Genomic DNA, 22,938 nt, shown 5'->3' with positions numbered 1-22,938 from the left:
TTCTCTAAATTGGAGTTTCTCAACTTGAGCACTGTTGACCTGGATAATTCTTTGTTGTGGGGGCCGTCCTGGCATTCAGCAGCATCTTTGGCCTCAACCCATAAATGCCCGTAGAAATCGCCCAATTTTAACAACTGAAAAATGTCTGCATTTTTGCCTGATGTCCCGGTTGGAGGGCCAGCTCACCCCAGGTCGAGAACTACTCTCAATAATAAGCATATGAAAGTAGGTTGACAAATAAATTATAAAACGTGTTGATAAGCAAACACATTCATGATAAGGACAACAGACAGCTGCAGCGCACTTAATGTGGGCGAGGTGCTGTTTTAAGAGCTCTTTTCGTATAAATAGCCTCATCGAGTGAGGTACCATTGTACCATAATTACCCACACTTTATAGATGGGGAAACTGAGGCTCAGGGAGGTCACACACCTGCCAGCTGTCTGATTAAGAATCTGAGCCCAAGCAGTGTGACCCCCTGGAGTCCATGACTTGAACTTACTGGGCTGCTCTTTCTACAAAAGTTACTGGATTAGATATCTACCTGGCATAGCATGGGATGTTACCTTTGGTAGGTGCTTAGTAAATATTTAAGTGAATAAATGAGTAGCTATCAATCCAGGAAATTACTTAATATTTTAAATCAGTATTGAATAGATTCCTTACTTTAGTTCATATAAATTTTAAAAATGTACTTTTGTTTGAATACAGTCAACTAAATATCATGCATTAGAGCAAAGCAGAGGTTCTCTTAGCATTTCTAAGCTCATTCACAGGTTTGTCAAGGTAACCTCTAAAGCTTCTGTTTGTGTGCTAGTGCAATTTTGTAGTATGTCAGAACGAAGACTGGTCAAATTCCTGATGAAATTAAGCAAAGCATTTCCCTGTGTCCCATAATAAGGAAAGAAAATTCCTCCTCTTTCCTAAACTAGGTATGCATTCTGATGCACTGTTTGATAGTTTGACCTAGCTTTGGATCTTATTAAATATTGAACATCTTTAACTAACAGGAAAGCACGTTAGCCGATCAATCTTTAGCTTTCCATAGTTGGCTTCCTATAATAGGTAAGAGGGCCGCGATTTAAAGTTTGTTATAAATGCATTACATCTGATTTGTATCTAAGTGAGAAGCCTGTATTTTATATGATAAAATATAAAAACATAATTTTTGTGTTAAAAACTTTTTTAATATGTACTTCTATAAGGCCAAAGAATGGAAACTTCTAGAATGTTAATTAAAATAATAAAATATAACCATAAAATAGCAAGAAGACAACTTGATCACAATAGCTTCATCTTGTTGGTTCTCTTAAAACCCCTATTATGAAGTATAAGAATTTTACTCAATGAGACCATAAGTAATATATTTTCTTGTTTAGATGATCTTTTAAGAAATTTGAGTGGCTTCTTTTGTTCCCTTAATTCTGAGAAGTCTGTTATTGTAAGGACAATATTAGAAAATATCTCAAGTCTCAATTTTCTTGGAAAAACATCTTCCAGATAACATGTGATTAAAAGCATAACAGTACCAATACATTTTATCTTCTTCAGTGATAGTAAGGGATATTTTTGTGTCTTGATCTAGGGTGTTTGCTTATAGCACTAGATTTCATGATTTCTATAATGAGTACTTACCACATAGTAAGTAATCTGTAATTTACCTCCCATGCAGTCTTGACACAGAGCATTACTTTGCTATTAGCATTTAGAGTGGGTCCTCCTGCTACCTCAATTAATTTATGGGTTACTCTACATACCTGGATATAAAGTAGCTGATTTCTAGGGGAATAGAAGATCATTCGGGCATTCTTTATAAACTTGGAATTTTGGAAAACTGAAGAAAACAAAACTAAGCAAAATAGCACTCCTCAGAAAATAGTGACTTTTTTAAGGTTTGGAGTTGTTCTCTCCCAGTTGATGGCCAGAATCTGTGTTCCCCCACTTCAAGCTCTGAATTGCCAAAAACAATTCTACCTACAGAGTTAGGCTTATTATGTTTTATGAAGTAACCTTCAGAAAAGAGCGTCATTGACGATTATATAGAGCTAGCAGAGAGCTAAGCTTTCATTAGCACATAAATACCATTCAGTTTACTTGAAGGTCAAAATGATGACCAGTCCAGAACACATTTTTCCATGACCTGGAGTTGTTTTTTTGTTGTTGTTTTTTTTTTAAGTTGCCAACATGAGTAGAAAGTCAATAATCCTGATTCTAAGAGTATCTTTCCCTTTAAAATGGTTATATCACCAAGTAGTTTATTCTTCCACAAAAATCTGGCCCATGTATATTGCCCCCTCTTACCAGATTAATACTATATGTAATCTGTATTTAATGTCTTAAAAGAACCGTTTACAAGATGCTGAAAGGCACAGCTATTATTTCATGTTGTATCTACTTTACAAAAGTGGGGAAAGATTGTAGCTAAAGGGCCACTCCTTCCGGCAGGCCTCTAAATGGCTGTAGATGTTACTTTAGATTTCATGGTTATGATAATGAGCTTGTTATAATGGAGAGACATTGAGATTCAATCTCGCTACAGATTAAGGAAGAACGAAAGGAGGAATCCCTATATGTCTTCCTCAGTCACTGAATCCGAAAACATAAGATCTGAGAGATGTTTAAGTAATGAAGGGAACCAAACCTGGAAGATAGGACTCATTTGTAAAACAAAAGAAAAAGGCAGTTACTTTTTAACGATCATCTCAATAATAGAACTATGCATGTTGTGGGGAGAGGTGGATTTTGGGCCATAAACCATATTCCAAATTATTGGATAGAATTCTTTTGATGGGAAGAAATTAGACACACATGAGACGATCACTGAAAGAGCCATGTTCAAATCCGTGTTGCTTACAATGAAATGATCATCATAATCCAGATACATAATTTTCTGTTATATGTGAGGAATATGTGTGGCTGACTTATTTAATAGGTAACTGGTTCCACTGATTCCATAGATTCAGAAGAGAGATTTGCCAGTACCAACTGCTGGTCATCATTACTCTTTTTTCATTGTTCAACCTCCAGACATTGGAGAAGAGTGAAAATTAGACCAGTGCTATTAACACAGTACATGCTTCTAGGAAAAGAGATCAGTGGGAACTGAAAAATTATGTTGTCATTTTTTAGCGTCCTAAAATTATACATTCAGACACTGGAATTTGGGGACTATTTGGTGAATTTTCTATGTTTAAAAACAATGCTTATTCCTTAGGACATAGCACACCTAGATAAGGGTCTTAGTGAACGTTGTCAGGGGCAGGAAATTGTTCAAGTGAGTTCATTTTGCTTTTGATAATTTTAATAAAATTATGCTGTTTAGTCATAGAAAAAAACTGAAAATTAGGGGAAAATTTTTATTTATCTGCTATCTCTAGTTCTAACCAGTATAGAAATTTGGAGATTAGCTGATTAATAGAAATTTTGATAACGATGTATACGTCCCATGTAAAATAGTTATTTTAATGCAGTGATGACCTCTTAGCTAGTTACATACTCTTCAATGTACACAAATGTTGCTGAGAATTTGATACAGTGCCAGTTTTTCTAAGTATTACTGAATAGATGTACCCACCTCGTGTTTCTTAACAAAAGAGCATAGTGCTCCCAATTGCATTTTGAATAATTTCTGTTAAGTTCTGAAGTTACACAGTTTTTAAACACTAGGAAGACTTAACAGTTAATTCTCTGTTTCTCACAAGTAAAACCAACAAGACAAAGTTGTCTAAGTAGCTTCAGTGGTTTTTTGTTTTGTTTTGTTTTGGATTTTTGGCATTATCATCTACCTCTTTTCGATAGCTTAAGAGTCAAAACCTTTTTAAAAAGATCAGTATTAGCTCTAATAGGACTTTGTTGTTATTTTAATTTTTCCCCTAATTCGAGGTGCATGTTACAGCTTGCCATTGTGGTCATTGTGGTTCATTTCATTAAGCTTCTTGTTCTATCTGCTTTCTTGAGACTTGGGAAAGAGTATTTTTCTGAGTGATTGTACTATATTGTTCCAAATATAAGGCCACCCAGAATAGAAGGCAACCTCCAACTAGAAACAGCTCAAATATGGAGAAAGGCTGGGGTCCCAGAGCCCGGCGGGTCTTGCAGTGGTGGCAAGGGTGCCGAGGAATAGGAAGATGCCTGCCCACTCTCCCGGTGAGTGAAGATGAGTCGGCTGCTGCATTTGCTTGTGCATACAGATGGCTTTTGTCGCTAGAGGAAAAGTTACACTGGGCGGGGTGGGGGGAGAGAGTAAATCTGTGCACACGGAAGAAACTTGCTGTGTGTGTCTGAATCTGGGGAGGGAAGCTGGGAGTACAGTCGTTCATCTCCTAATCGGTCAGCGTCAGTGTTTTTTTTTTTTTTTTTTTTCTGAACTTGGGGTTGAAAGTTGAAGAACCGCAAGCACTGGAGAAGAACAAAGGTACCCTGCACCTTTCATGAAAAGGAGTTTAAAAGGTTCATGGCCATGAAAATGAATCGTCTGCAGACCAGCCCAGAAAACTATTCCTTGCCCTTTAAAAGTGCTCGCTGACCCAAGAGGTGATGTGTGCACTATGCAATCCCGTGTCGTTTGGAAACAAGCAACCCGGGAGTTGGGAGTCACATTTCCAATTTTATTAAGATTTTCCTTTTAAATTCCCTGTCTCCTGAGCCAGCCAAGTTACAGTTTAAACTAAACAGGCTTAATGTTATTGTAATAAATTGCAAGGGACTGTTTAAAATCAGTTGTTTCACTAGCATTTCACTCAGCATATTTTAAAAAAAGTTACGTGAAAATGTATTAGTCAACTGAGAGTAGTAGATAATTCTCCAGATATCAGTCACAAAGATATATAGCCTTTTATTTTAGAGTAATTAAATGGGATGTGATAGAATGAAGTGCTTGATTGTGTTATAATCTAGAAAGCGACGGAGCACACATTGGTGTACAACCGTACCAGGCATTTGCTTACCTCTACGACTTTACAATAACCATGTGAAATATGAACCTTGATCTTTCCAGTGACCTAGTCCTTGGCTTACCAAGAAGACCTGAAGTAGAACTTTAATCCTTGAATGAGTTTTCCCCACTGTGCAGTTCCGACTTCAGCTACTGTTATTATTTAAAAAAATAAAAGTGTTTAAGGGAAGAACAGGACTGTCCTCAAGTTTAAACAATGCCAACTTACCCAAAGGATTTGGTTTAGGGAAACCAGTTATTAATTTTAGAAATTCTTCTAAATCTAAATGCCCTGAAAGATCGAAGGCCCCATGCCCAAGCAAAAGCATGCTAGAATTGATATGCCTATCATCTTGCCAGTTTGGGAGGGGAACATTTGAAACAGAAGGGCTGGGCAGCAGGAGGTTGGAAAGGAAGAGTTGAAAGGAGGGATAGCCAAGAATTACGGCCTGCCCAGTGGGATTACCAGGCAGAGGGCCGACTGCTTTGCGTTGCTGGGTCCTAAATGAGAAGTTCGCAGTGAACTCCGCATTCACCTCAGAGGCCTTTTCAAAACCATTCCTAAGGGTAGTAGCAGGTAGGGAGAGAGAATAGTAGGGGACCAGAGCTATTCAGACAAGAGGAGCTTCCTTTAGAACTGCTTCATTTTGGAAACATTTCATCTCTACAGAGTAAGAGGATGTCCAAGATCTGGTGGTGATGTTGGGGGCTGGGGGATGGTAGGCCCCTTCACCACCTTTAAATTTCTAATAAGTTCCCTTCTATTATTTGTATCGGGCACTATTATGTCCGATTTGATCTGAATTACAAATACAGGAAAACATGGACATTTTTCCCCCAGAAGGTGTTGGGGCTATTATAATTGGCTTTCCTATGTCATCGCCTGCTATTAACATAATTATTAGTAGCAGTGGAGGACAGAGCTGGAGAGGTCCCCTAAATGTCCTCCTCCACAGCTGCTTCTCCCTGGTGGCTAGTGAGGGTGGCGGCAGGGCCTGATTTGATTGCATAATTCTTTGAGCGTGGAAAGGAACATGGCTCCAATTGGCTTGTGAGGTGGCAAGGACAGCCTTCAGGACAGTGACAAGGGAAGGGGGAAGATACTCCAAATTGCAAAAATGATCATCTTTGTAAAAATCGATGAGAACTGTCAATTTCTCTACAAATAGTATGGTCTGCATAAAACCCATACGTATAACTGTTGCTGCTCTCAGATTTTCCCTCCCATCCCAAAATGCACAACACAGAAGTTCTTCTGTAGGTGCTGGAAAATAAATGTCCCTAATCGCAGTTGTCTTCCATTTATGAAGCCGTCTTCAGGGGCTCCTTCTCAGGGTATTAAGAGTCGTAAGATCAAGGTAAATGGAGCAGTTATTAATCTGTTAGGCATGAAGAAAATATGTAGATTTTTTGGACAGAAACTAAAATCAGGCCCTTTGAGTGTCATGATCTCCATAAAAACAGGTTTGGAAAATTCCCATTTGGCTGCTTTTTCTAGGAGGGTACATAACTGAACTTTTCCTTTTTCCCAGTTCCTGTATGGGTGACTATGAGTCTCGTAGGCCAAGTTAAACATGCCCAAGTGCTGGTTTTTCAGCAATGAAGTCAAAGAGTCACTAAAGTACAAATATGTAATTTGTGGCCATAGTTACTTTTTAAAAAAACAAAAACTAATTCTTCCTTAAAGAAAATGCTGAGTTTGGGTAAATCTCTCTGCCTCCAAGAAGGGTTTTATAAGACACACCGTTTCTCCAATGCAGAAGGTGATGTGTGCGTATTTTCTGAGACTTAGGGAATATAGCATTTGTCTTGCTGAGTGAGCATGTTTAACTCAGCTGCTGAGTAACTCACAAATTTCCTACTCTTGAGTATCTTTAATTAAAAATCATTCTTGAAATGTTCTTAATGGGCATTCCTGAGGGGGCATTGTTCTCTTTGGCAAATCAGAAATGACATCTGGACATGCATAGAGATGGTTCTTGGTTAAGCGTTCTTGCTGGTCAAGCAGCAAGTGTATTCCAGTTAACAGGTTGAGAGCATCTTAGGACAGGCTAGATAAAACTTAAAGCGGCTGATTCTCATTTGGCAGTGCAAATTGAATACTGAATGACATCTATGCAGTTATAAACGACTTTTGTTTTAATAACAAAGTTGTTGATTTTCTACTAAGGGTTCTTTTAGGTTGTCATCAGGGGCTGATGGGAGTAACAGTCCACCCAACTCTCCAGCTAGCTTCAGTGGACATACCACACCTTCTCAGCAGCCTGAACCCGTGGTACATTCTCTTAAGGTAACCAACTGTGTCCAACCGTTTATCCAGATCTTCAGTTGTGTTGTGGCTTGTTCGCTATAGTCTGGTAGTCCTCACAGTCTTGTTTTAACTGTAGATACTATAATTTTTGAAGTATAATTTTTTTTTTGAAACGAGTTTGAGTACTCCTGGTTGAAATCTCTAGTTTTATCATTTTGTTTTGAGTAATGTGATTCATATCAATCTGCATCAAAGTTGAAGTCTGATGTGCATGTATATCTATATGTGTAAACTCTCGTTCTGGGTATTTGATGTGCAGTGTCCGTAGCATGCATGTCTTCAAAAGAGGGAGTCAAGAGTTGGCCAAAATAAGGAAGGATACCCAATTTTTCTTTCTTCATGCAGTTGAAGTACATGGTGCAACCAACTGAAAGAAAATCTTGAACTAAAAACCTCCTCTATTCCTCATTAAATAGAAATTAGGTCTTCAAACTCTAGTTAATGCTCTTCCATAGAGTATTAGAAAATAGAGGGTCTTATTCAGAAAGCTAGTTTTATTTTTGGCTTTTACTTCAGATCCTCCAAGGACTCCAAAAAAAAAATTTAGCTGAAATTTATTTTCTTTACCAATAGTGAGCTTTCCAATAAATAAGTACCATACGTAAAATTAAAAATATAAATATTATCTAAGAGAAGAAACTGATACAGGCAATAAAAAAAAAATTAGGAAAGTTCACTGAAATTTTATCAATTCCAGGGTATGAATCACTGTCCTTCAAATGATCTGTAATTCCTAACACATAGCCTTGATCAAACCTTTCTGAGCCATAAAGTAGGCAGCGTGCTTCAGTCCCACACTTGCCGTAGGAATTTCACAGCCTCACTAAAATGTTTTTGGTTTTGGAATGATTTATCAGCAGCCTGGAGATGCACTCTTTTGGAATGGGCCACACTTCCTTTGGCATGCATAAAGCAAATAAGCAGATACGAAATTCAAAATATGCATTTGATTTGGTTTTAGCAGGAGACTTAGCTCCTTCAGTCATATTTTGCTGTAACTTCCATGAAATGAGTTGCTCCTCCCAAGCATATACTGCTTGCGGATGAGGAAAGGTAGCAGAACCATGCTGGTGGCCAGCGCAGTCTTGTCTTGGTTGGAATAACTCACCAAGTGAGCAACCGAGAGGAATTCGCGTGGGAAGGCACACCAGAATGAGGGGTGCTGCCCTGTATCCGGGGGGTGCCGATTTATCAACTGACCACCATCTTGCTCTCTGCAGTAGCATTTGGACGCAGTTTAGCGTGAGCAGCACGCTAAACGTGCTGTTACTTGAGCATGAACCAGACGCTAGCTATCTGAAAAGAATCCTAGAAATAAAAAGAGTGGCTTCAATCCTGTAGTGTTAGCATCTGCACATACTCCAGCAACACATTGCTCTGCTTTTCGGGTTGAAAACGGTTTCCACCTGTTGCCTTATTAAATGGCAAGTGTAGTTTGAATCAGATCAGCATAGTGGATAGCACTGCAATCTTTCCCCAATTTTTCACTGCACCTGTGTTCCTATGGCCTAAAAGGAAGGGAAGGGCAAGGGGGAGCTCTTCAATTTTCTCTGAATTTGTTCTCTAATTTTCATATAAAATTTTTATCTCAAGAGAGAAAGATACTATGTTATAATCAGAACATGTTAAGTGTCCTCACTCAGCAGATGGGTAGTACTGAGCAACTGAAGCATAAGGGGAGGCTCTGGAATACAGAATATGTTTGCTTCCATGAGTTAACTGTGTCATGAAACAGAAATATGTGCCTGTGGTAAATGCATCTTAGGGATATCACAATGTAAAGGAAGAAGTGTAGCCACTCACACATTTTGTTTTTAAAAGCCCACAGATCCTAGAGCTGATTTATAACAAAATTTCTCTGTTGTGAAAGAAGTAGAACGATGGCTCAGTTTCTCATCTTCTGATAGATTCCAACCCCCCCTCCCCCAAAAAATCTCTAGGCTTTAAAACAAAAAACACTCTGTGGTTGTGGTTTGGGAGGAAAGTGTTGTAAATCAGTGTGAGAAATTAGCCCACTTGTAGTAACACCACATTTATCTTGCTTTAAAATTCATGCTAACTATTAATTGGAGCTTCATTTAGTAGAAATTAACTGATTTTTGAGGTACACTTCTCTGAGGTGCATTAGAAATTGAATTTGTAGGCAAATGAGCTTGTTCCAGGAGTTTTCTATGAATATTCACTGAGCGTAGTCAGGATTTCCTCTTGAGTGTATAAAGAATGTGAACGGACTCTAATCGGAGTAGCAGGGTGAGGCTTGTTTCCTACCGTGATATCCTCCCTTAAAGTAGTAGTACCTACAGAGTAATAATGGCTAGAGGTTTTGAGTTAATGAGGGAGTAGTTTGTGAATTAGATTATTGCAGGATTGAACTCCAGTAAATATCCATGTAGACTATGAACTTGACATGAAAGTCCCACTTCATGATTCATTTATTTTGGCTCAGCTGTTCATTGGTGCCAGTTCTCAGGTGACATCTTTAGGTGTGACCATCAGCATTGACCAGGATGACAACAGAACCAAGGAGTTTAGCAATGTCGCAGTTCAGTGGGGATTCTTGGAGGAGCTTTTATGAAAAGTGTTATTTTGGGGGTTTTGTTTTCTTGGGTCTTTTTGCTCTATTGTGCTTTGGCTTATAAGTGGATATAGAGAAAAATAACACTTGAAACCAAAGTTTTCTCCCCTTTTGACCTATAGAAAGTATGGCATGAAAACTTTATAGACCTATTTGAAGAAATACTGTTTTGAATCCATTTAGAGACAACATGGAGAAGTGGAATCATAGGCCTCTAAAATTGCTTAAGAGCATCTCATCCCAACACTTTCTTTGCTCTAATGAAAAATAAAGTGTTGCTCAAATATTTTCACTGTAAGGAGCCAGTTTTTCTCTTTGATATTATCATTTGTATAGGCCTTTTCTAGGCCCTGGGAACATGTCCAGGCAAGAACTGTGATGTCAGTAGCGTCCATTTTCACTCGAGTTCTTATGTACATATTCCTGGGTTCTGACCAGTTTCACCTATCAGTATCTTTTAGTCCTCTTTTCTATAGGCCATGTCTACATATCATCTGGATTATTTGGCAGATCATTAATTATATTGCTTACCTTTACAGTGGAGCGAGAATTTCTCCAAATGGTTGACATAGTCACGTTATCTTGACCCAATTAACTAAATTCATTAATGTCTATGATTAGATACATTCAATTGACTATTAGTGATAAGATTGCTTTCCATGACCATTTGAAAGTCAAGTAGAATTGATCCCTTTTAGATTTCAGATCCACTATTTTAAAAGATTTTGCCATATATTAATCCACTCTGATATGCAGACAGGAGAAAACCAAAGGTTTTACAAAGTGGAGCTCTTTGATGGTTTAATTCATAACTAACAAGTTTTTTTCCATGTGAAATTTGCTTTTCTTTTTCAACAAATCCAGGTCTTGGATGTTCAGGAAACTATAGATCGTCAACAGGGTAAAGAGTATGAAAATGACCTTAGTGAGACAGAAAAAGCTATAGTCAGAGAAATGTGCAATGTAAGTTTAATGTGCTTTATTGTGTATTCTGTGTTGAAAGCTCCATCATAGCTTAGTTACCACTTTATGAATACCTGCTTTTTAAAAATGCTGGCCAAATGCCTTTATATTTTTATGTGAAAATAAAACCAATTTCCCTTGTTTTTATCTTCAGTATATTTTAGTGCAGTTTTATTAATAGTCATAAAATATTCAGGTAAGCGATAATCAGCCAATTCTGGATTCCAGAATGATCTATGAACATTTTTAAAAATTTGTCTAAAATAATTGTGCTAGTTTTGAGAAATAGGTTTCTGTTTCATACTTTTAAGCAGTACCTAAAAATCAGTGTTTAAAAACCTGTGATAAAACACAGCCTTCTTCAGACTTTTATAACCATACTTGGAAAAAAAAAAAATCATGTGATATGGGCACTTCATGTCCTGCAAAGTGTATCTTTACCTTTCAGTGGTGGATAAGAATAGACACATAGAAATCAGAGCAGAACAGAGTTAAAAAAAAAAAAAAATTGACATGCTGTTTTGATGCATATCAATAATGTGATTTGGATTTTATTATTAATCCCTAGCTAAATTTTGAGTAATTTGCATAGGTATATCATTTAATCAAGAATATAATTGGAGTTTGTTAAAAAGCTAAATAGAATATTGTAGGGGAATACATTTGTTAAAAGCAAAAATCAGATTAAGCACTGATTTTAATTGGCTCTATATTGTACTTTTATCCTCATATTCTTTGTCCATTAGGCTATCAAAATTGCTTAGAAATGCTTTTAAGCTATTAGGGCCAGATATTCTCATGTATCTACTTCCTTGAGGTGTTCTTGGAATCCAGTAAATGTTTTAAGTACCCCTGGGCATTTTATATGTGCTGGGGCCACAGTTTTTAGTCTCCTGCTTCTTTGTGTTGTAGTTGTTTTTCTTTTGAAATTCTTTCCAAGTTATTTTTCTTTCCTGCATGTTTTCAAAAGGTCATTGGTTTGAGAAGTCATAATTTCCCCCAATGCACCACTCTTCACACCTTCTGTAGCTTTTCAGCCTGGGTGTCCTTAGCGTTTTCAATTTGAATATTTCAGTATTTCCTTCAGATTAAAAAAGTTAAGCCACACACCTTAAAAAAAAAAAAAAAGCCTTTTGCTTCTCATCTGTTGACTATGGAATGAGAAAGTTCAGACTTCAGGAATTCTAGAACTAGAAGGGAGCACAGCGATCATTCCGCAGGTGGTTCTCCAAATAGTACAACAGGATCCTTTGTAATTCAGATGGAGTTTCACCACAGCCCCTAAGCAGGCTGGAGAGGAAGCTCTGGATATGATCCCCACATTTGCATTTTATGTTTGAAGAAGCTAAAATCCCAAAATAAAGTTGCTTGCTCGAATTGTTCTCTAATGAACAGTAAGTCAGGACTATACCCAGATGTCCTCGGGGTAAATCTGGGGACTTCCATTTTCTTTCCCCAAGAATGAAAAGCAATGCATCTTCCAGAAATGTGTGAAGTTCTGTAAAAATACAAGTCAGGACTGCTTGTTTTCTTGCCTTTTTGTTTTAGATATAAGACTTCTGGACATTAGAAAATTCATTTCTTAGTCACAGAAGAAACGTATTAATGGACTGGGTCTCAATTAGTTCGTGTTGATCTTTTTGTAGGCCTATATTTCCAAAAATGCTTCAAGAGACCATATGCAGTGGCAGTGGTGTTTTTCCCTGTAGAAGGTATTTTCAGGAAGCCAAAGCTTGCCCTCCTTGTTTGCCTTTAGCAGTTCTTGAGGGCTTCTTGTCTACTTTTGTCTTTGATTCCCAAAATTTGAGGAAAACATGCAAGCCAACACCAATCTGATGATTAGCACTCTTACATTTGGAAACTTATTAAAAGCTAAGAGAAAAAGATGTTGATTTAAAATATTTTTGTCACCATTACAAATTATTTGAACATCGAACACACATAGTCCATACTGGAGAATAAAGGGAAAAGCAGATTTGAGAAATTTTCACAGATAATTTCTTAGAAACAAGCTAAGGTTGTTAAACCTAGTAGAGGAACTATGTGCTTTTATGATAATGTCACAGAAATGGAAAGTTTTCTTATAATGTGAGATCAGTTCGAAGACTCAGAACTTAGGATAGTAAGTTTTGCCTGTTTCTGGTGTTCCTCCTGGAGCTCAGTTGTCGACATCTATACAAGGAGTCACAGGAAGTGACTGTTAACATCATGTTGATTAGTAAGAGGTGCTTTTATTCCCTTCCCAAATTGTGCCACAAAAATAGATTTACAGTTTCTTAAAGTGCAGTGTATTTCTTTTTGTAATAATGGTATTTTTTTTTTTTTTTAGGTCTGTTTGGTTCTTGTAAATTCCCTGAGAACAGTTGAAATATTTGACTGGTGGACTCAGACACCCACCTATTCTTTTAGTTAACAAGTCACTACTCTGTGTCTACCTTAGTATCACTGGCTCGTTTCAGAGTTCTGCCTTCTTGGACTCTTTCACCACATAGTAATTTCAGGGTTAAGGCCCATGGTATCCTACAATGGAATACTTGGAGAGTGCTTGCACTTTGGAGTTGTAACCATCTAATGCTTTGTGTCAGTGCTCCTGGAGGTCTTTGGCTTAGCAGCAGAGGATAGATTCAGACATTCAAAGCATTCTGGTCAGCTGTATTTGTATATACCATGTAAGGGCTAGAAAGGGTAAGTCCATAGCATCCCTTGGCTCCCTGATTCAGTGTTTGCACCTTTTCACTGTCTATTAAGAAATGAGACTTTCCCTAACTCCCTTGTGGGCAGCTTGAGCCCTCCATTGCTAGATCATTCCTTTCCTACTATTTAAAGACCATTAGTACACTCTTCTTCAAATAGGACAGGTCATTTCTGCCACATAGTTGTGTCCACAAGAAGATGAATGGCTTCGTTGGCTTAGGAGTGAAGGTAGACAGAACCTTATATTCTTATGTATAACAATGAATAGTATTGGGTGACCCTAGAGTATCTGCTGTATTTAAATAAATGCAAAAAAAAAAAAGTATCAATAATGAACCAACTGGTGTATTCATGTTAGAGCTATGTAAATTTTTAGGCAAAGAATCAAAATAATCTTTATAGTGAATCATTCTGAGGAGGGTAATGACTTAATCGGGGGAAGGAGGGTGCATTTTCCAATTAGCATTAGCATATTGGCATATCATTGGTGAATTCCGTGGTTTTACTTTATATTCTTAATCTCATCTTTTGCTATTGTCCCTCTAAAATGACCCAATTTTTGCTATATTGTATCTACTTATGGATTCTTGAATGTATTAATATTTTTCCTGCATTTGGATGTTCTCTGCTTAATCTGAGATTTTATACTATTTGGTAGCTAAGATTTATGACTGAGGGTCCCCCACTCTATTGGGAAAGCCAGGGAAATTTACTAGTGGCCCTAAAGCTAGTAGTTCAGGGCTTAAATAGCTCAAGAACAAAAATTCCTTCCTTTTCCTTAGTGGATTAAACATTGTGGTATCCCTGGTTCAAGATGTAGGATATAGAAACCAGGATGATCTTGCTCATGTGTTCTTAATTCTGGCTATACAGAATTATATTAGGAGCTTTAAAAAAAAAAAAATACAGATGACGATGCCTCCCCTCTACCAGTGCAGTCAGTCTGCGAGTGGGAGTTACTGTGTAAGCTTCAAGTGCACAGTGTACAGCTGGAGTTGAAGACCACTCATGAACTAGAGTAAGTTGGCACATCTTTCTTGAATTTTGACGCTGATTGCTGACAAAGCCTACTAGTTCCCTCTACTGTGCAGCTCTTCTGAGTTAGAAACTTCCATCACATTTCACTGTGTTTGAGCTCATTCATGGAGGTATTTTGTCTCGTCTTCACATTCCTCTTTGCCCCTTCATAGATCCCCCTTTAAAAACCACAAATCTCTTTGTGGATGGGGCAATTAAGACGCTTATTTTTATTTACTTATGTATTTTACTTTTCTTAAGGTTGTGTGGAGGAAACTTGGAGATGCTGCAGGTTCCTGTCCTGGAATTAGGCAACATTTGTCTGGAAACCAGTACAAAGGACCAATGTGAAAGGCACTCTTTCAAACAAGATATCACCACTGCCAGAGAGAGAAAAGAAGAAAAAAAAACCTGGACTCATTGAATAACCTGGAGTGATTGTGTATTGCATATATTTTCCCTCTAAAACCTTTAGTATTACTGATGCTGTATTTCATGTCTCTCATTTCCATGTCCACAACAGCTTTGAAAAATCACCATTTGGGTACCACTATTTTCATTAGAACTAAAATGTTTTTGACTCCTCAGATCTAAGCTTGTCACTGGGAAACCTGCATGATTGGAAAAATCCAGTAGGGCCTCAGTAGGTTTGAAGGAGTTGACTCATTGCACAGAATGGTGGGACTTTTCTAGCATGCTGTGTTGAGGAAGAGGGGTCTTCCAGCTTTCCAAGTTTGGGAGTTGGGCACCTACTTCTTATAGTCAACAAATTACGAATTCCTGATGCATAGTGAATTTGGATATAAGATAAGCTTAGGTTTCTGGGATTTTGTTTTGACTGTTGAGGTGCTAAAAATACCACATAAATTCTCTTTACCAGCTAAAAGGGTAGCAAGACTTTGTAGAGTGCTTATCAGAGAGTACCATTTATTTCAAGTGATCAAGATAAATATAGCTTTTCTTTTAATCTTGCTATATTCATGAAGACACATCGTGGGGACATGCCAACTTCCATATTCATTCAGTGTATCCATTGATGTTATTAATTCCAGTTAAAGAACAAGCAAACATAATTTTTCTAAGTGTTTCCAGCTGTGAGATGTCAATTTCTACAATTTAGTTTCTAGATCTGTTATATTTAATAAACTTTATGTAAACTTTAAAATATTGCACTGCATTTATGAAAAAAGCTTTCTTTGCCTACAGCAGCTAACGTTTTATGAAACTGACGCATGTCCTTCATTGTTGAGGCTAAAAGCTCTTCAGATTGCTTGAGGTTTGAAAAAGAGGTGTGCTAGCTTTGCTTAGTTTATTTTTGGTATATATATATACATACTAGACTGTATCGGAAATGCTATGATAGGTATTTTGTGTTTTTTTTCAAATGCAATGATAGTTTCTTGTATGAATGTGCAAGAGGCCTGTGCCAGAATGCTAAGTTTTTATTGTAGTTTAAAATTATAAAAGTAGGAATGCAACAATTCCCAGTTTTTAGATTTCTTCTAAATTACTCAGATTGGATTCATAGCAGATATTCATCGTTGTTGTTTTTAAATGGACTCATTACAGTGTGTTATTGGTGAAAGAACGTAAAGGACTTTCGTTATACTTTTTAAAATGTTACTGTGATGAGAAAACAGCCCTCTGTTTTCAGAAAATATTTATGAATTAATTTACTATAGAATTATCTCTAATTATTGTAACTGGCTTACCAGTTAAGCTTATCTTTCTTTTTGAAATGTTATATTACTCTGTAAAAGAAAAGCGCTTGCTATATTTACACCTTCTCTTGTAGAAAAGCTTTCATCCTTAAATTGTTGTATTCCTACGCTCTGAAGACATTTAAACCAAGTTTTTGTGCCTGCAGTAGATGCTGCAGAAGCTAATACAAGGAACAGTGGTCTTTTGACAAAATACTTGTGTAAATTTTGATACTGTATTAAAACTATTTTTTTAAAGTTCTGCATAAAATTGAGTATCAAGTATATGTGTTCATCTTAGCAATGGTAATAAATTATTTAATCTCAGTGTTTTTCCTACAGTGTGTAGATTTCTAATAGTCACTAAGTAGCACAGTGTTTCTGGATGGTGGTATTAATGATGGTAATACAGATGATTATCTTAAATATAAAACAAAGGACTCTTTCAAAGTATGCTAATGAGGGATTTAATATTCATGTTACTCAATTCACACCGTTCTGTTATAATGCAGTTAAAAATTGAGAATCGTATCTAAGAATATTTAAAAATCAGTTATAAAATTTTCACTTGTTATAATTCATACACATTAAAATTAATTACCGTTAGGGGGCGCCTGGGTGGCTCAGTTGGTTAAGCGACTGCCTTTGGCCCGGGTCATGATCCTGGAGTCCTGGGATCGAGTCCCGCATCGGGCTCCCTGCTCGGCGAGGAGTCCGCTTCTCCCTCTCCCACTGTCCCCCCTCTATGTACTCTCTCTCATATTCTCTCAAATAAATAAAAATCTTTAAAAAAAAAAATTACCGTTAAAGCAGTCAATAAGAGGAAATATACTAGGGGGAAATACTGCAGAGTGGAAAACTTGTCCTCTATACTTAACATATACACATATGGCCAAGACATAAATTGGCAAATGCACACATACACATGCTCAGATAGAGAACACACCTATTTCTGGGAAACCACTAAGACAACAGGAATAAGGCTTCCTACACTGAGCATTAGCCTCAACTTTGAGTCCATGGCCTGAATCGTGCTATTACCTAACATGTTTATCAATAAAAATATGTGGCATCATTCTCTTATGGGACCAGTTTATGATCTCCTTTTCTCTGGAACAGAGGTTAATTTATGCATCTTGGCAGAATATTTTTACCAGCCTTGAAGCTGACAGACTGACAATCATAATCTAAGCTTTTCAAATAAATGCCTTTTAAGTTTCTAGCACATGCTCAAGGCATAATAGAAAATTCAGATAGGATGTGACATCCAGTAATACATCATTGGATGTGAGCGTGTCATGCATCACATTGGCTGGAGCCAACAGAAAGTATGCTTTATTAAGTACAGCACTGAATAAAGGCTCTTTGGCTTTAGCAAAGCAGACTTTGGGCCAGCAAGTTCAGCATTCACTCTATAATAAGCTCTGTGAGTTCAAACAACCTAACCTTGCTGAGCCTGTGTCCTGACATGCTGAAAGGAGAGAACATCTATCTCATTGCCTCGTCTTAAGGTTCCTTAGAGTCTCCACCGTTCCAAAGCTCATGGTCTTGACAGTCCACAAGGAACAATAAGTCTTCAAAGACATAGGAGCCTAGACCCATGAGCTGTGGCGATGTCATACCATTAGGCTAGGAGAAGGAACCACATCAACACAAAAGGTCTATTAACCACATAAAGAGATTCTAGCTGCACAGTTCAACTTTCAAGCTGTTTTCTGTAGATCATCCAGCCTATATACCCTCAGGCCTTATCCTGGCCAATCCCAGATGGTAATGGTGGAAATGGAGAGAAAAAAAAAGGGATAATGGTCTTGATTCTCATAGGAACAACATGTTTGGGAAAAACAAAATTTCCACAACTATTTAATTCTGTAATTTTCCTATCACTGAAAACATTTGAGAATAAAGACATTCACATAAAAATGGTAAAATATCTGTGCTAGCTCCCTCCTCTTGCCTTAAGCTCCAAACATGGTAGAAGAGCTATTTAATTTATAATCCCACTAGAACATAATAGTGAACCAGCTCTGTGAACCAGCAATTAAGGTAAATTCTTGAGAAATGGAAGACAGAGTATCTGGTTGAAACAATGGCTTCAGTCGTTCAAAGCACGTGATGGAGGGTATTGTTGACAACAGAACAGCTGCAAGGGTACTCCAAATCAGGCAGAATTTGAACCTGCATTGCATGGGCTTCTGGGGCAACTGACGGTAGTTAAACATTTTAACTCCTGCATATAATCTCTCCCTCCTTGGGTCAGACAGAGAACAAAGGATAATTTCTCCTAGGCCAGAGCAGAGAGTAAGGATACTTGAATTGGAGGCACAGGGCAAAGTCTTCCACTTTTTAAATACCCAGAGGAAAAAGGACCCTCTGTGCCCAGGCCATTAGTGCTGACACAGCCTACCTAGAAGTTTGCCCCACCATGCCCCTTACACCTAGCGTCAGGTAGCTCCCAAACACAGCATCCCGACCCATTTCTTCCAGCAAGTTGTGTGGTAAACACAGCAGGTTAATGAGGAAATATGCCTACTAAGATGGGTATACAACCAAGTATCACCCAACATTGGAGGGAAGCCATGACTATGAATCAGAAGCACACAACTTAATGGATCCAAGGAAAAGAATTAAAATTAAGAGATTTTCAGAAGTATGACCAGTATTCTCAAAGAGGATAAATATTGCATTCATTATAAAGAATTTCACATCTTGAGAATAAAATGTTAGTGTGAAAAACTCAATACATTGGCCATATAGCAGAAAGGACACTGCTGAGAGCAATTTAGCAGGCTTGAAGCCGAGAAATTTTGCCAGAATTTAGCGGAAGATTTTTAAAAGTCTGAAAGTTAAGAGAAATGTCTACTATTGTTCCCATGGTGCTTTCCCTTACTTCCTGTACCATCTTCCTTCATTCTTCCATCCTTCTCTTCATAGTTGTTTTTTTAATTGCCTTATTTTAAGTTTTAATGTCAAAGGCTATCTCAAAACCCCATGTTTTTTAAAACACACGTGCAGTACAGTCTCATTTCACTGAGATTCAAGACTGTTGAATCACAGATCTGTACCTCTGAAACAAATAATGCAATATATGTTAAAAAAAAAAAAAAAGATAGCAGGAGGGGAGAACGAAGGGGGGGAAATCGGAGGGGGAGACGAACCATGAGAGACGATGGACCCTGAGAAACAAACTGAGGGTTCTAGAGGGGAGTGGGGTGGGGGGATGGATTAGCCTGGTGACGGGTATTAAAGAGGGCACGTTCTGCGTGGAGCACTGGGTGTTATGTACAAACAATGACTCATGGAACACTACATCAAAAACTAATGATGTAATGTATGGTGATTAACAATAAAAAATTTGAAAAAAAACAACCAAACAAAAAGAATGTCCCTTTAAAACACAAGATCCTCTCATTTTTACAATAGGGTTTTTCCATAGTTTTCATGCCCAAGTTATAATTCCATCTGGTCTCATTACCAAGAAGAATTTCCCTTTCCCATCATAGGACCCTTAGTTTTCTAGAACCTGTCCTGAAGCGATAGCATACAATATACCTCATAATGTCCATGGCAACAGATTCATATGCCAACCAGGAATGCAATTTATAGAAGCAGAAAGTGTCTGAAATTGGCCTTTGATTCTATGGACTCATTGTTGGGTTTGGGCCAAGCTGCATGATCTTACCATGGCATTTCAGATAGGCCTTATTAAAAAAAAAAAAAAATCTGTTTTCCCTTTGTAGCAATCTAGCTTAGGTGGGAATGGGTTTCTGACAGACCAAGTAACAGTCTCTAGGGTTTGTTTGTTTTCTTTTTAACCATCACCATTTCCCAGGCTCAGTCTAGTCCTTGTATTAAAAAGATACACACACACGTGCGCGCGCACGGACACATTGATTGGTTACCCAGGATTCATTTTTCTTTTCCTAAGAGAGCCTTCCTTTGCTTTAGAAACATACCCCTCCTCTACACTGTTCAAGTAAATCCAGAGAAGCAATTTCCAGTTCCGGAGCTGAATCTTGATTAATGCCTAGACTCAAAGCTGGTCTTGGTAATCTCATTCTACATGTTAATAATTGGCTCAAGAAGCCAGTCTTAAGCCAATCAACACATGGCATTCCTATAGTCCATTTGTGGCAATAAGACCTAAAAAGGCTCATTTCAATTTAAACTCTTAGAAGAAATTTTATTGGGTGGGTAGGGGAGAGGTTTTTTCCTGTCTAGTGGTGGATGTGCTAAGAGTTTTCTGTTGCCTGAAATCATGTGGGCTATCATTAGAAAAGTCATCCTGAAGAGAAAGCCTACACGAAAATGTAGAGCCAAGAGAATAGTGGAGAAAGGTGGCTGAAACACCCATTATTGTCTGGAGTCCACTCTGATTCCGGACTCTCAAATAGATTCATTCATTCATTTTTCTATATTGTCTTAAACTAGTTTGATTTAGTATTCTGTTACAGACTGCCCAAAATCTTATTCAATAAAATTGTATACTGTATATGCCATGACTTGGATATATGGTCTAATACAGCAAATTGGAGGATACAACAATAGCTTAGTTTTATTGAAATAAACAGAGTGTGTGTAAACAAGCGATTCCTTTACTGTCACAAAAAAAAAGAGGTTCTATATTCTCTTTATGTGATAGAATAAAAAGAAACTAGCAAGTAGGGCTTCACAGCCTTCCTCATTCCTCAGCCTTATTTTCCATCTCTTTTGCCACTCTTCTCCTGACCCCTGCCATCCTCCAATCCATCTGGGAAACAAGGTAAAAACAGTGCTAAGGCAAAATCTCAATAGTAAGGGAAGACTGCACAGCCTTCTTCTATATCATGACTTTTGTGATATGCCTGATCATCGTCTATTTGGTGAAGGTATCCATACATAGTACTCAGCTTATCCCCTAATAGGAGCAGCCTGGTTTACACAACAAGGGAAAGCTTGAGTTAGGCCAGATACAGTGTCCACACAAACCAAGACACATTTATAACCCTCACTCAGAGGAAAGAGAGTCAATATAATCAATCTCCCGATCCCTCACCAGTTGGGAACTCAGGTGGATGGAACTCAGATTCTTTTGGTAGTTGCCTTGAGCATCATTTAGAACACACTGGATGTGGTGTTAGTCCATTAGCCAAGTCAGTGTATTTCAAGGGTAATCTGGCATCTTTGGGCAATATGCCTTCCCATCCAGCTGCTATGGTGGACATTTTTTCTATATACCCAGTCTGCTCTATCTACTGAAGCGTCAGTTGCTAGGGCTTATACCTGGGCTAGGGCATCAGCTTCCTGACTGCTAAGAAGTGTCAGTGCCTTATGAACCAGGACATGGAAGGCAGTGAGGACTGCCTTAGGCTTTCACAGGCCAGCCCAAAAGTCTTTCCATGTATCCTGACTCCACAAGGGCTTAATCGTGATCATCCATCTCTTAGTATCTCATTGTCCAAGCCATAGGGTTAATCACTTTGAAGAGCCCAATGTCAATGCAAAGGGTTAACAGCCAGGGCTCATGAGTGATCATTAGCCAAACAGTTTTGAGTTCAGCCCATGGCTGCTGTGGTCCATTCCTGTTTCCATCCAGATGGTGTTAGTATTGGGCAGAAGAGTGACTGTAGTCCATATGGGCAGGTTGCCCCAACCGGACCCATCTGTAGACCCATATGAGACATGAGTTGGAATTTCCCCCCACTCCATTTCTACAGGCCACAGGGGCCACCATAGGAATAGGAGCGTGGACATTTACAGGGTCTACCGACACCAGCATTTCTAAAGACAGTAAGCTGGCAAACATGGTGTTCCTCTGCTGCAGATAGGCATGCCACTTAGTCAAAGTGGGGTTTGAGTCATGGGAGAGGTGAAGGGATGAAACATTCTTAACCCACACATTGATTCAAAGGGAAGTTCTTACCATGATAGGCTGTTCCTTCCTGAGCAGTTCTCCTGAAGGAGTGCACACTGCTAGCAGCTGTTGCTCTATGGGATATGTCAGGCTTCTGCCCCCTTCAAAGCTGACCAACATTCTAAGGGTACACTCTCCTTCTGTTGTCTATGCCACAGCACCTAACCCATACCTTTTAGAGTTACAGATACATCTAACTCAGAGGGTGACCCTGCGTGGGAGATGCCCAGAGCTTTAATTTACTTCTCAAGTATTTTTGCCTTCTCAAAGGTGGCTTGTTGCTATGATCCTCGGACCCACGTGTGCTCTTTGCCAGATAGTAAAAGGGTAAAAAGGCACTATGCTAAGTGGAAAATAAGCTTTCCAAACCACCCAAATCCTATAAAGTCTTGCACTTTTTCTTATGTTGGGGTTGGGTAAACATGTACCTTATCAGTATGTAAAAGATGAAATTAAATGGGGTAATTTATGGCAAGGGAGGTTTCAAAATGGAGCCAGGGGACCCTTAAGGAGATGAGTCTAATGTAAGTCTTCACTGGAGAAACCATGAGGTTTTAAATGGACCAAACCACCGTATTCTAGAGACTTGTAAATATGCAGTATCAGCAACTTGCTACAGTAGGAAATTTTGCTTAGTTATAGTCTTAGCAACAAATTAAATACAGTCAAGATTATATTCAGTCAAGATTAGTTTTCTGTCACCAATATCAGTCAAAATTCTTTGTAAATAAGATGTACAAGGAAATCCAGGAAAAATGGCAGATTAGAAGGATCGTCAGCTCACCTAGTTTGACAAACATAATGAAGAAATAACTACATCTATTACAACTAACAGATCTGCCACAACTAGTC

General features: G+C 38.2%; 1 protein-coding gene across 6 annotated transcripts in view; it reads left to right on the top strand.

The window, feature by feature from the left end:
* CCDC85A (coiled-coil domain containing 85A) overlaps positions 1-16,520 on the top strand; it is a 204,302-nt gene extending 187,782 nt beyond the window's left edge. For 2 of the 6 annotated variants that reach the window (XM_025868719.2, XM_025868718.2), the window contains one exon: positions 14,755-16,520. In XM_025868719.2, coding sequence (XP_025724504.1) covers positions 14,755-14,804 — 50 coding nt within the window. In that variant the 3' untranslated portion in view covers positions 14,805-16,520. Of the gene's footprint in view, positions 1-4,011; positions 4,147-7,103; positions 7,224-10,683; positions 10,783-14,754 lie in introns of all 6 variants that reach the window. The other 4 variants (XM_025868714.2, XM_025868716.2, XM_025868715.2 and 1 more) reach the window with 4 other exon arrangements.
* The last annotated feature ends 6,418 nt before the right edge of the window (positions 16,521-22,938 follow it).

Source organism: Callorhinus ursinus, unplaced genomic scaffold (genome assembly GCF_003265705.2).
Source record: "Callorhinus ursinus isolate GAN/ISIS: 27379988/994484 unplaced genomic scaffold, GSC_fseal_2.0 scaffold10, whole genome shotgun sequence".
Classification (NCBI taxonomy): domain Eukaryota; kingdom Metazoa; phylum Chordata; class Mammalia; order Carnivora; family Otariidae; genus Callorhinus; species Callorhinus ursinus.
Note: the sequence above shows the minus strand (reverse complement) of the source record. Positions and strands in the feature narration are given on the sequence as shown.